At 33.8% G+C, this 14,911-nt stretch overlaps 1 protein-coding gene across 3 annotated transcripts in view; it reads right to left on the reverse strand.

Annotated features, from left to right (window-relative positions):
- AKAP9 (A-kinase anchoring protein 9) overlaps positions 1 to 14,911 on the reverse strand; it is a 99,974-nt gene that overhangs the window by 54,588 nt on the left and 30,475 nt on the right. For 2 of the 3 annotated variants that reach the window (XM_042816722.1, XM_042816721.1), the window contains exons 4-8: positions 8,529 to 8,699; positions 5,800 to 5,955; positions 4,874 to 5,071; positions 1,745 to 4,192; positions 23 to 236 (exon numbers count right to left, since the gene is read on the reverse strand). In XM_042816722.1, coding sequence (XP_042672656.1) covers positions 23 to 236; positions 1,745 to 4,192; positions 4,874 to 5,071; positions 5,800 to 5,955; positions 8,529 to 8,699 — 3,187 coding nt within the window. The remainder of the gene's footprint in view (positions 1 to 22; positions 237 to 1,744; positions 4,193 to 4,873; positions 5,072 to 5,799; positions 5,956 to 8,528; positions 8,700 to 14,911) is intronic. The other variant, XM_042816723.1, reaches the window with a different exon arrangement.

Here is a 14,911-nt window from a genome sequence, read left to right on the forward strand (position 1 = left end):
TCTTATAATTTTCTCAAGTTACCTGCTGGTTGTATTTTCATGGTCTGGAGCTCCATTTGATGAACTTTTTTAAGATCATTCATCTCTTGTAAATGACTACGTAGAAGCTCCTCTTTAAGACTGCAAAGTTCACTCTCTTTTTCTGCTTTCAGGTGCTCACGGACCTGGTCTACATGAGCTGAATAAACCAGGGAAAGGCAAATGCGCTGTGCTTCCATTTGTAGCTGTAGATCAGCCTTTAAATAAAAATGCACACTTTACAAAGAATGCAAAAAAAAAAAAAAAGAATACAAGAATGTCCAGTCTTGGTAAATTTCTGAAATTAATACTTGTTGAATGGAATGCTGCATGTATGTTACATATTAAGCAATTTTAAATATGCACATTTTGGAAACTTGAACTGTTACAAAGTAGTTGAGACACTTTTTTCAACTTATAATAATAAAGTAATAATAACAATAAAAAGACAAATAACAAAACACTAAATGCTTCAGTTTCTGTCTTGGGCAAGAAAGTTGCAAGTAACAATAAATCTTTACACACTGCACTTCATATTGAGACACAAACTACTTCCTCACAGTTGCTCTATGGGTGAGAACTTGTATGCCCGAGATTGAGTGCAGATTATTTTCTATGGATTTACTACAGAAAATCACATTTGAAACCTGTACTTTTGTTTTGTATGGCACTTGCAGGTGGCATGATAAGTGCCAAACAGGAGACTGCTTAGATTTCCAAGGAAACTAAATGAAATGGAAAAGAAGAATCTTAAATAGTACACACATCAACTTGATCAGTCTGCTATGTTACCTCATTCTATCTGTGGATAAGAACAAATGTAGCAAACACATGAAAATTTAAAAAAATGACTAAACAAAGCCAGCCCTGCTTTGAGTAGGGTCTGGACCAGATGATTTCCAGATGTCCCTTCCAAGTTATGTTATTCTATTCTACAGACCAGAGTGGTTGAAAACTAGCTCCTGCTACAATGGACACTGGTGTTGTTAAATATTTTGGGTAGAACAGATTCCTGAATGACCTAAACTGCTCCAGCAAGACTAACAGTGCTTGCAGACTAAAAGCTGATATCACAAGGAAGGCTTGGCCTTTATGTTTTTGGAAATCTCAGTGGAGAACCAGCTATTTTGACTTAATCGAACAACAAACTTCAGTTAGGATCATTTTCCCATGTCCTTTAAAAATCTTCACACTCAGAACTGGACACATTACTTAAGAAGTGATAACCATACAGATACAAGAAATCTGATAGAGGAATATTACTATTTGACAAGTCTGATAAAAGATAACTGAAAAAGTCAAGAGTTTTCTATCTCTCTATGTATTGTTTACCAGAGTACTTAAAGAGCTGAAAAGCTAATCATAGACGAAAAAAATGTGTTTTGACTAAGTTTTCATCACAGGTAATTCCATGCTACATCAAAAGATGAAGTGCTCTAGATGTCTTCTCCTCCCTATTGCCTTGCTGTTGTTGATTTAATTGAATGTAATTGAAAGATACTTCTTCCACCGAAAAATAGCATCCTTCTACATACTGACCACAGTTCACAGGTCCAGTCATTCATACAGTAACTTAAAACTATGAGCCACTCGGACACATACTCATAATTTTTCACATGCATTTTAAAGCAGTTAAAAGGAAAAATATGATACAAGTTTCCAAAGGCAAGCTCCTAAAAGTTACCATAGGTAAATGATTCTCTCTCCACAGTTTTACATAACATACCTGTTCTGATTTTAATGTATTCACTTGCTGCTGAAGATTATTATTTTCAGTCTGTGTAATGGCTATTAATGATGTTTCACCTGTCAGTCCATCTGTCATTTCATGCAAATGTTCTACAAAAGCTGGCTGTTCTGGTTTCAACATTTGCTGAACTTCCTGTACTTCTGTAACCTGATGACAGATAGCTTTACCTGAGCCCTGATTTTCTCTTACATTTATTCCTTCAACAACTTCATTGTTTGGAGAAGATGTTTTATTTCTACTTTCACACGCTGCAGTAGCAGTCTCTTGACCTTTTCCTTTAAAGCATTTTGTCTTAGGTTCAGTATTACTAACATTTTCTCTCTTAGCATGGCTAATTATACATTCTAGTTCTTTGCATTTTGCTAGAACTTTGTCTTTCTCATCTTTTAAGGATTTAACTTTTTCACTTAAATGACAAACTTCACTATGCTTTGACTTCAGCTGTTCGGAAAGATCGGAAAGTCTCAGGGATAATTCCAGTTTCTCACGCTGGGTAACTTCAAGCTTTTCCATAAGTTCTGTTGCATCTTTCTCAACAACTTCTCCAGCTTCAGGAGTTTCTGCCTTAAACACCCTTTTTTCGTTTCTCTCCTCAAAACTGGAAGTTCTACTTTTAAATAAAACTGGTCTACTGCTTTGCAGATGGTGAAGTTCTTCACTCAAAGCTTTAAGTTTGATTTTATATTCAGCTTCCAGTTTATTCATGTTCTCTTCTAACACATTCTTTGCCTTCAGAAGACTTTCACATTCCTTCTGCAGCCCTTTGTTATTAGCTTTAAGTTCTTCCTCAGTAGACAAAAATGCACTCTTCTGCCTTTCAGTATCTTCTTGGAGTTGAATATTTTGTTTCTTAAGTTGCTCATTTTCAGTAATCAAGTTTTCTATTCTGTTTTGCACATCCAAATTTTCTGACTTAGAACTCACACTGTCATTCAAAATGGCATTTTCTTCAGAGATTACTAACATACTTTTTAATTTCTCTTCAAGAGTTTTGTTTTCCCCTTGAAGAAGATTATTCTGTGTTTCAAGTTCACTACATTTATTCTGAAGGCTATCTTCTGTCTCCCTCATTTGTTTCTGCATCAATTCAGTTTTAAGCTGCAGCTCTTGAATTTCTTGTTCAAGACTACCTTTTTCTTTTTCTTCTTGCCTAAGCACTTCAATTTCTTTCTGCAGTTCATGGATCTGAAGTGTCATTTCTTCAGATTTAGAATTTACAATAGACTGCTGTAAATCTTCAAGCTTTGAAATCTCTAATACCAACTGGTTTTGCTTTGTGATTAAATTGTCCTTTTCAAGCTGCATGGCTTCTATCTTTTGACTCATTTCTTCTTTCACTCCATCCAACTGCTGCTTATGGTGCATATTCAAGTTGTCTTTAAGGCTTTCGATGTTCACCATGTGCTCTTTTTGTAAGTCTTCTTTAAGTCTGGAAAGCTCCTCTTCATGACTAAACAAAAGCTTTGTCCTCAGTCTCTCTAATTCTGCTTCTTGAGATTCTGCCATTCTGTCCAAAACCGCATCCTTCTCTCTTTCTAGCATTTCAAGTTTTATTTTGTAATTTGTGACTTCTGCCTCATGTTTTAGTTCCAATTCCTTCCTAAATTCTGAGGCAGAAGTCAGCTGAGATTTTAGATCTTCAATCACAAACTGATATTTTTCAGCTTCATTCAACCTACATTCCATATCCATTATAGTTTGTTTGGCTCTTTGAACCTGCTCCCTTGAAAAATTCAGCTCTTGGAGAAGATCTTCAATTTTAGTTTGCTGAAGAGACTTCTCCGCTGAAATGACTTCCATCTGTTGTGACAGTTCTTGCTTTATTTTTTCCCTTTCATTATCAGCATCTTGCAATTTCACATTCAGTTCATTAATTTTAATATTCATTAAATGCATTTGATCTTTATTAACATTATCACTCAAACATAGACTTGAAGTTTTCTCCAATTCTACTTTTTGTTGCGCAAGACGTTGTTCAATTTCCATTGCATGCTGCTTAATTAATTCTTGCTTCATTTGTACTATCTGCTGGCCATGCATTTCATCTAATTCAGCCTGAAGTTGTGCCAGTCTCCTTTGTGTTTCTAATTCCATTCTTTGCACAATGTCAGCTTCAGACTGGCTGTCTTTATAACATCGTTTCTGTAGTTCTTCCACAGTTCCCATTAATTGTTTTATTTCATCAGAACATTGTCTTTCTTTCTGTTTGTAGGTGGTAAGTTCAATTCTCATATTACTTATCTCCAGGTTCTTTAGTGAAATTTGTTCTTTTAATTCTTCATGCAATTTACTGACATCTGATAATTTTTCCTTAATCTGAAATGACTTCTTTTCTTCTTCTTTAAGTTTTGCTTCCAGTTCTTCAACTAATGCTTCTTTTTCTTGTAGTTTATTCATATCTTCTTCTTCATTTCTTTGTTTTTCCTTAAAAAAGGAGCAAAAACAATTGTAGTTCATTGTCTGGACACACTGGAACATTTATAAACTTAGCTATTGAACCATTATGTCCTTCTTGATAATATCTTTGGCTAGAGATCATTTATAAAAACTAAATTAATTATTTATTGCCTTCTCTGTAAGGATTTCTGTACATTTGGGATATGTGATTTTTTCCCTCCATATGAAAAAAAAAAAATCCCAACAAAAACAAACATATAAATAAATCATTTCCATTTTTTTCCAGTTGTGCTATGTTATTCCAAAACCAATTTCACACAATTTCCTGAAAGCTTTGCTTTTTTCTCACTTCTCATTTTTAGCTACTTCTCAGCTTTCAATTGTGGACAATATTAATTCAGATAAGAAATTAATTCCACATGATAGAAGACTGTTTATGCAAGTTCTTCTAATTTTTTTCTAACAAAATGTCATTTAATAAAGGCATTTTAATGTTGTATAGTTTCAATAATTCTTGTATATGTTTTGCAGTTTTTAAAAATGCAATACATATTGCTGACATAAGCACTTAAGCTGAAAATTCTAAGTAAATAATATGTATGTTAATAGATATGGGTCTTTAAAAAGGGCCAAAAAAATTTCAATGAGACTACAAAATCATGAAAAGGAAACAGAATAGCAAAGGCACATTTCTGGTAAGGAACATACCATTTCATATGTTTTGATCATGCCTTGAAGATGTGTTATCTGAACTTCGAATTCTTCATTTTTCTTTTGGTAATTCTTCAGCAGACATTCTTGATCTTCTAGCTGTTGCTGATGAGAAAGTATCTGTTGCTTGGCTTGCAATAAATCAGCAGCTGTGCAACTGTGGCTGGTGTTCCTTAGAGCTTCACTTGCTTGTAACTTGTATATATTAAAAAATAAATAAATAAATCAAGATTACAAGAAGCAGTTTGATTACAGAGACAGCTATGATTTTCACTTTCTTATTACACCTCATAACCACGAACATAATCCTAACATTTTAGAAAGTTTCTTACAAGGAACTGAAATACTATTACAATCAATATGAAATTATTTTACAGTGAACTAGCACAGAACAGCAGTGTTTCAGAAAAGTCTCAAATGGTAAGACAAACTACTTGTAATTACTGTTCCCCAAATCCAACTTTAATTTATTAACAGAATTAATTAATTTGGTAATTAAAAGGAATGAACACCACAAGAGGCAGATTTTATCCAAAAATATAGGACTGGAGCATTAAACAGTGACACACCAAAGCTAATGGCTGGCTGTTTTGATTGGAAAGGTAACAGGTTGGATTTCAGCCCAAAACTTTAAGAACAGTAATTATATGAGCTTTTTCTTCCTAAGGTAACTGTCATCATCCACTATTTATAGGCAGCTATTACTAAAGAGAAAGAGAAAACAGACTCATCTCTATTATTTTATATCTTCTACAATGATGACTGTAGGACTGTTAAGCTGACTGCAGATCTATAGCAAGGAACCAAGTCTCCAAAAACACAAAATCACAAAATTTTGCTTCTGCAGGAATCAGCTATTTATGTATCCTCCAAAGTGACACCAATTTTCAAAACCGAATAAACTTGCTAGTGCTGTAACTTACATGTTGAAACTGGATTTGCAGTTTTTGGCTTTGCTCTGTTAGCTCTAAGAACTCCCTCATAGTTTCATCCTTTTCCTTCCGTGCCTGCTGTAGGTTAGTGGTAAGCTGAGTGATGATATCATCTCTTTTTTTGATAGCAGCTTCAAATTCTTGCAGCTACGAAAGATAAAATTTAAACTAGTAATACACATCAAACCCATAGATAGAAAAAACAGCTTATTCTTGTTAAGCAGGAATATCTATTCCCTTACCACTCTACTAAAAGGATGTCACATAGACATACCAGGGAATTTGCTTTCACAAACTCTTACACGTAAGTAATTCAGAAACATTTGTTTATTCTCATTCAGCAGTGCACAAATTCTCCATGAACACACTCATCAAAAGACAAAATCTGAGATTTTGAGAAGTTAAATTTAGAATTTGCTTTAGAACTAGAGAGAATGGCCACGTAAACAAACCATCACAAAGGTAGTCCAGGTACTTAATTATAAAGTATCAGCAATTTTGCCCAACTATTCAGGTCCACATACTTTTCCCACAATAAATGCAAACTATGCCACTTCCCACTAAAGGTGCAATAAATTGCATTCATTTTATTAAAGGTATAAAAGAGAGGCCGTTCAATATCTTACATTGCAGAACTTACTCATATAACTGCAAGAGAAAATTAGCTCAAGTTGCACATCTGATGCAATGTATTTAATAGATTCATCTTTTGTAATTTGTAGTGATGAAGAAACGATAAAAGGACAGGAAAAAATTCTTTTGCAAGGTTTTTTGTTTTTGTTTTTGTTTTTGTTTGGTAACAAAATCCAGGTAGTAAGAAATCCTACAATAAAAATTGGAACTGTATTTAAGTACATAAACAGATTTGTTATTCATTTTCAAGTCACTTTGTCAATTTGAACTCCTTCAAGGCTAGTACATGCTTCATCTCTATGCTTTGGAAATTTCTCAAATCACCCATTGCCTTCTGCAACTACTTAGTTTACTATGCTCTCAAAAAGAAGTTTCTCCAGATCATATGCCAATCCTTGAAGTAAAATTATACCTCCAGATATAGCTTACTGATTTAGCGGATAGAGACATTTTTCAATGGGACATACAAAGGAAGAGGCCTTTAAACATGCTAAACTATGAAAATTCAAGAAAAACCTTTTGAAGTTCTTTTCAGAACACTGTGGGGAATTCCTAACTTAAAAGGCACAGATGTAGTGGAAATACCAGATGCTTGTTATAATAAAGAAAATTTAGGAATAGATCAGGTACTTAAGTGCGTCCTATCTTTCCTCTTGCATCTGCTCAAAGAAATTTAAAAATTTATCTGTTCATATCTACCCACTGTTATATGTTCCCTTTCAATTTCTTTTATTCTGCCATTTTATTTTAACAAACAGGCAGAGATAATGCACACAATGTGTCTTTTGCAGCTGCTCCTTTTAAAAATTCTTTGCTTCTTCTGAAAGATACACTGTATGCATTTGTCAGCAGGGATATTACGCACTGTACCACTATCATGAAGAACATGCTGCAGCTAAAAACAATTTTAAACATTACTGTACTGCAAAATATTTTAACAGATTTTTAACTTTTTTTTTAAATAGTAGTCATGGTCATTTAAAAATGTAAACAACTCCACTTTAATCTTTCTCATGCAAAACTAACAGTAGTTTTGCTACTAACATGATTGTTTGAAACTAAAATTACATTATGTTCTTTAGTATGCTGTAATTATGAATATTACACTTAGCACAATGGACACAATGGATAATTAGAAGCTAAATCTGACTTAAAAGACAACACCAGGGATTCACCAACAGACAAAGCAATGACAAACCTGCAAGGTGACCACTCAAAGATTACTTCAGTGTAGTGGAAAACATGACATCCATTTTCACAGATAAAGTACAAATGGAAACAGCAGAAAATTATAACTGCACAGCAATAATGAAGGTGAAAATGACTCAATTTTAAAACAATTTTTGTGTTCTGTAGAACTTTGCAAAGCAAAGGCAGGCATACCATGAATCTGAATTCAAATTAAAGGAGAAACTAAAGACATGAAGCATGACATAGCACTGACTTTAAAGAATGTAGAACTTGCTTAAACTGGAAGAAAAAATATTTTATATTCTTCACTTTAAAATCTAATGTTATACGCCAATGGTATTTCTAACTAGAGAAATACTTCCTTACTTACTAATTGCAAGTTATTCAATCTCTCTTAGAACATCTTGGTACAGTGGCCCTGTAATTTCAGATTGTGAAGTCTGACCAAAACAAACCAAAGGGAAACAAACACCTTTTTAGTTCAAGTATCAACTCAGCAATACCATTCCTTAAAAAGTAAAACCTTATTTATTTTTATTTTTATTTTATATCTTTGAGGAACAAGAAGGTACTAAAAAATGGAGTATTTGCAGAATACAAGAAGAATTAGGACTTTTCTTCAAGAAAATCATCTTCCCATTTCAGAGTCAAAGAAAGTCACTGCAAAGAATGCTGAAATTTTAGTCACAAAATATAGAGAGAAAGGACACACAATGAAAACGCCATTCAAATAATAGAACACACGGTATATGATTAAAAGAAATTACACATAATTCTACATCACACACTGACTGCACTCTGAACATCTGCCCTTAAGAGTAAATTCTTTCAGGTGACACTTCGCATTTTTGCACATAACCGAGTAGCAAGCAGAAAGCAACATAAGGTAATTATACCTGTTGCAATCCTTCTGTACCATATGCTGCCCTCATTTCTTCTAGCTCTCTGTTTAGCTCTTCAATCTCTTGTTGTTTCTCAGCCAATTCATTCTCCATCACCTTTAGTTGCACCAGAGAGTGTTGCATTCCATGCTCTGAACAAATCTCTCCAACTCCAAATTCTTCTTCCTAAATTAATCCAAGTTCCTTAACATACCATTTTTTATGCTTTTTAAAGATAAGTAAACTCGAATATCAAATTCTGTATCAAAAGGCACTGTAGAACATTAACATATAGTACAGCATTGAAGATCTTATTGTCATGGCAACCTCCTTTGTTAGTATAATTCACATCTCAAAAGCATGAAGCGTTCTGCAAGTTCTGCTTTGTAACATTAGCCTTAGTACAAGTAGTAAAACATTTTGCATTTCAAGTTTAAAGGTAAACAATATTCATATGACAAACAATGCAGATACAGAGCACAGCATGCAAAAAAAGTATTAGTCAACAACACAGTTTCTGTTCAAAATGAACTGTTCGAGGTTTTTAGTATTCTTTATTAGTATTACAGTTCAATTTGCAGTACTGTACCCTGATCAAGTCTGTAGGTATAGCTGTTCTTGTCACAAAACTGCAACCATTTACCTGTATAAAGACAATTCCTAAATACATTATTACTTGAAATAAAGCTTGATTTCTATTTTTAATTTGTTTGAACCTTATACGATGATTTCTGCAGAGTCATGTGAATTCTTATGCTACAAAAATTTATTTCATTGGAAATACAAAATACCTTTCTGAAAGATTTTGGAATTGAATTTAGCACAAGCAAAAGTTAAGCCCCCTTCCAAAATTACAAAAACAGATTCTACTGTCTAAAACCAAAATACACGTAAGCATACATACAAAACAAAGGAATTCAGATCTAAAGGTCAATGCAAAGCTTTGTCTGTAGTAATACTGCATTTTAAACTGCACATTTAATATTTCTAAATATTAATAAACATAGTTGTTTTCAAAAATATGTTTACCACAAATCTACTATTTCTAAGAGTCACCAATATCTACAGCAGATGAAAGGCAGTGTCATAAACTGACATTCACAGCCTGAAGGAATTTTTTAAGAATGAAAAAGAGCAAGAATTGTACATTCAACATGAGACTCGTGAAAAATCCTTTCACTCACCTAATAGTGCCACTCATATCAAGCTTCCATGAGATTTTGGTTCTATAGAGCGTACAAGCCAGTAATGATGAATTTCCAAAGAGTAAGTGCAAGTCGAAGTAGTAGTTATATATCAAAAAATAATAATTAAGAACTCAACATAAAAGGAATCTTCTGTTGTATTCATGACAAACTGTCAGACAGGCAAGCTTTTAAAATCGCAGACCAATGTCTTAAAACAAGAAAGCAAGACAAGCCGTACTTCTCCTCAGATCTCTGCATCACATTAGAGTCTGAAAAAAAATAACGGCACTAGAATGGAAAGGTATCATACCATTTCACATATGAATACTGTGCTCACATTAAAAAAAAAGGAGGGGGGCTATATAGCTCAGATACCTGCCACAGTTAAGATTAGGCTTATTTACAAAAGACCATCATGTCTGAGCAAATCAATATGTTACCCGACATGGAAGTGCACTACTATAAATGAGATCGATATTGTCATTAAATTTATATTAAGAGAAAGAATAATCCTGCATTAGCTTTGAATTTGCAGAGCTGAAACATGGCCATTTTCAATTCCTGACTTCCTCAATGTAAAGGAGGACACCACAGTGAGATTATTACTATCTTATTTTAGAGAGAATAAATAAGATTTCAGCAAACGTCAGTGCAGAGAACTCATGGAGGCAGTGCACATCACTTGTATTTTGCCAGATGTTTGCTTTTCGTTCAGAAATACAAGTGTCTACAGAGTGCCTGGCAGTAATGTCTTTATTTGGATTTCGGCTCATGGCCCAGATTAATACTTCTTTTCCTTCTTTTTAACCATTATTTAATTTAGACTTAATTGATAAAGATGTAGTGTATGATTCTTGTAAGCTACCACACAGAGAAGTGAACGCACTTCTCTTCCCATGAATCATTTCAGTGTGGAACAACCAGTGACTCTTACACGCTTTATAACAAGCTCTGCTAGGGCAGACATAAATGCCTTCATTAGATGTTCCAGACTCCCTGGCAGCTGAAATTTCTACAGAAAAATCTTAAAAGGGATTTTAGCATATCCAAACAACTGTGTGGAACTTTAGAAATGCTGCTTCATGTCACAGAAGCCTTGTTGTTTGCTGTAACAGACATGAACCACAGTAACACCTTAGTCAACTCTGTTTCTCATCCCACACCTTCTCCTTTCAAATTTCTTATGCCTCCTTTTAAAATGCAAGTTACAACAACAGGACAACACTGTGCACCGTAATCTACTCAAAAAGGCCTCAGATCACCACTCTGAGCGCTGTCTGGTTGGGATCCCTGTGAGCAGCTGCAGGCTGTTAGCTTCAAAATATATCTCATTTCAAAATTAATTTCTTACTCCTCTACCATATAGGAAGCCTGAAGTCCCAGATATTAACTTCAGTGTTAACAGATGTCTGCACAAGGCCTACTGGACTCAGGCACTGTCTCCTGAGCCCTGTGGTTAATCTGTACACAGTTCTTCTTTAAGCCATCTTTTAATTTGTTCTTGTAAAGCTTTGCAATTCACCTTTAACTCTGAAATTTCCTTATACCTTAACGTCTCATGAAGTGCTTAGTTACATATTCCCAGAATACAATTACACGTTTCAAGAAGAAATCAAACCACATAAGATAAGATAAAGGAAGGTAACGGAAGCAAGGAATAATGAGCCCTGAATACAACTGCATAAAAAAATAACCACAAGGTAAGGAAAAACTCAATTTTACAACACATTTGCTACTCAGGAGCAACTGCTTGGGTGAACATAAGGCATGTGGGTTGTGGAAGTCCCCCAAAGGACATCTTCAAGTTTTCTTCCTTGCTTGTATTTTCAAACTAATTCACAAGCATGGTATTTACTAATATAATAACATATAAATACAATTTGTAGTCTATTCTAGTCTAAAAGAAAAAACATAATTTCTATTGCATCAGTAAATACATATGCTTAGGCAAGTGAACACAAGCTTCTTCAGAAAAATACAAGTGAAAAACAACTTCCACCATTAAGTAAGGCAGCAATTTATGACAACTGCCACCAGAGGTCAGGATTAAATGTATGAAATCACTGCACTTCACTACAGATTCAACACAGCCTTGCTAATGTTCCTTAAACTTTGGAATTCCTGAAAGCATACCTCAAAAACACTGAGTTGTTATACAAAATATGCTATTACTGGTAACAGTGATGTCCATTCTCCACAGAGAATTCTCCTTATATACTGCAAACTCGGGCTTAGTGTAAATCAATACTTATTGATCACTCATTGCAAAATGTAAAAAATATCCAAATGCATGAAAATAATTTAACCACTTATAAATTGGCAAGCAGAATTCTGGTTTGAAAACTGTTTTGATTTAGTAGTAGAAACATACAAAAGTATCTGGAATAGAGTTACATTTTACCTAATGTTTTTAGTTTTTTCTTTTCTTGTGCATTTTGGACACTTGGTTATTTAAAAGAATTAATACTTAGGCCTCAAACACTGCTTGACTGTGCTCTTAGGATTTTAATCAATTTTCTAGTTACATCACAATTGACTTTATGGAACATAGCTAAAATTAGCAATTATGACAACTGGGGAAAATAATTTTTTTTTTTTTTTAAACTCTGTAAGTGAAAATAATTTTCAGTTTCTCTCAAAAATAATGACAATCATAGAATGTAAATAAGGCTAGTAACTTCTTACAAAAAACACGTCTTCAAAAATATTATGGTTTAATGTATTTTTCCATACAGTATTCAAACACAACAGAAGATTTTTTTGTGTCATGACTATGCATAAAGGTTAACATATAGAATATTATTAGCATTTACAAAGAAAAGGGAAAGAAATAAGGATCAAGAAAGGGAAATAAAATAATTTTGTAAGTTTTCGTATCTACATTTTTTGCGGTACAGTTTGCGAATTGGGAAGAGGTACTGAGAGAAAAAAATAATCCATGCAGATTACATCAATACCATAAAAATTAAGGAATATAGAAAATATACAGCAACAATTTTACCTTACATAGCTATAAAAAAGCCCAAACAACTAACTGCTGAAAAAGCCTAATTTCCCTTAGTTCGGAGGTTAAAACATAAATGTACATAATCACCACAATCATTTAATATAAAATTATTCAGGTAGGTTTCATTCTTGCTCAAACTGAATAATTTGTTTCAGAAAGGAAGTGGGTCATATAAAAGATTTGTCAATCTTCAGTCTGAGTACCACCTCTAACAGTGTAGGTATTTAGAAAGATGACAGAAGAACATTGGAGAAGAGACCATATGAAAAAAAAGATCCTGTAACACAAGAATTTTGATAGAAACATTCACTAGTTCCTTCAATATATATATATATATATATACATATATTTTTTTTTTAGTAAATTACTTACAACCATGTGTCTGGTAATAAAAAGCCTCTCAAAGAGGGATGTGCTCATCACTAAATTTCATCCAAATCCCCAAGAGAAGGGGCTCAATAATTAAAAGCATATGGCTTATTTTAACAACTATAACAAAGCAAATGATTTATGACCTATTTCACTGTGAGCCCCAACTTCAACATAATTTCTGACAAAAACCACTACAGAGAATACAGTTGTTCTGAAAGATGAACAAAAAGATGGATGAAAAAGACTTGTATTTGTACAAATGGATGGATTCAAAGAATTCCAAAATGGAGGTCTGGTCCTTTCAGTAATTAAAAGGAAGCTTACAAAAAATACGGAGAGTGTGTAGATAAATGAACATCAATGCCATTATCAACTATGTTCAAAGGTTCACTCTTTCCATACTCATTTAGCAATGATTACATACTGTGGTGATGTATATATTCTAAAAAGTTACAGTAAGGTCACAGCAGATATTCAAAAGTGTATTTGTTTCACTTTCAATGGCAAACACTGTGACATGCTGCACTATCAATCATCTTACCACGTTTAAACTCAGATTCTTTGGCAAACACTGTGACATGCTGCACTATCAATCATCTTACCACGTTTAAACTCAGATTCTTTTTGTTCTTTCCTTCTTCTAATTCATTGGACAAAATAACGCATATTTTATCTAAGACAAATATTAAACCTTTAATCCGACTTTTTTCCTCACTTAAGCTTCAACCCTTTGAACCGTTCAGTCTTTCATTTATTACTTCTTTCTTCCATTTACAGAACTGTCAAACAGCTGGACTGGACTCTTCAACCCAGATGTGCCTGACTCAGATTTTTTTTTCTATTTGCATCACATCTAACATGCCGTAACAATGATCATAACTGATTGGACCAAGGGTCCATTTGTTTCACTAATCAATATCTGAAAGTAATCAACAATAAATGTGAAGGAATATTTTCAGTGCACTCCCAAGCATCTTCTCCTAACACAGCAGAAGAAAGTGAGAATGCTTATAAACAAGACAGGAGGAAGTTGCAGGAAAGAAAGAATCTAACTGGGGAAGAGAGATATGATAAAAAAACTCAAACTAAAAAGTCTGAAACAAAATTTATGGAAAAATTTTATAACAGTGATTTCACAAGAGGCTAAGAAGAAGTGCACTGATCCTGTCCTAGAAAAGGCTAAATCAAGGAAAGAACACTATGTATCCTAAATCAAATCACTTCAGCAATGAAAGCATGTTGATTACCTGATCCTCTCTTACTAGCTGCCAAAGTTAAGATTCTGGGGTATTTTGCAAAAGTGCTGCACTACAAAAAGTGGACCATAACTACAGAAAACTCACGTTTGAACCATGATTTTTTTTTTTTTTTAATTATAAACAACTTTTATAGGAATCAGATATTCTACAGCTATTTCTTGCAAAAATGTTCTCATCATGCAGTTGAACATGAAGTAGTTTCTCCTTACAAACAATAAACTGTTTTATTTGGCAAGAACGGATTTTCATATTGCCTACTTCCCTCTTAAGTGACAGGGACACATAGTGGATGTCTTGGTGTGCAGTATCTAAGGCCTGTACCCAGACACTCATTCTCCCCCACAGGCAGGATGGGGAAAGAATTGGAAAAAGACAAAATCATGGGTTGAGACAAAAATAGTTCAAGAAGTGTAGGAAAAATAAATGATGCAAAGGCATTCACTCACCACCTACCAGCAACAGAGTGATGACCAGCCAGTGTTAGAGCAACAGCTACTTTGGAACTCATTAAAACATAATCAACTTGTTAAATATTTTTTATGCAAATGAGAAGGAATGCAAATGAGAAGGAAT

The sequence above is a fragment of the Centrocercus urophasianus genome, unplaced genomic scaffold (assembly GCF_019232065.1).
Source record: "Centrocercus urophasianus isolate 14NV4802_14NV808 unplaced genomic scaffold, USGS_Curo_1.0 seq_16, whole genome shotgun sequence".
NCBI lineage: Eukaryota > Metazoa > Chordata > Aves > Galliformes > Phasianidae > Centrocercus > Centrocercus urophasianus.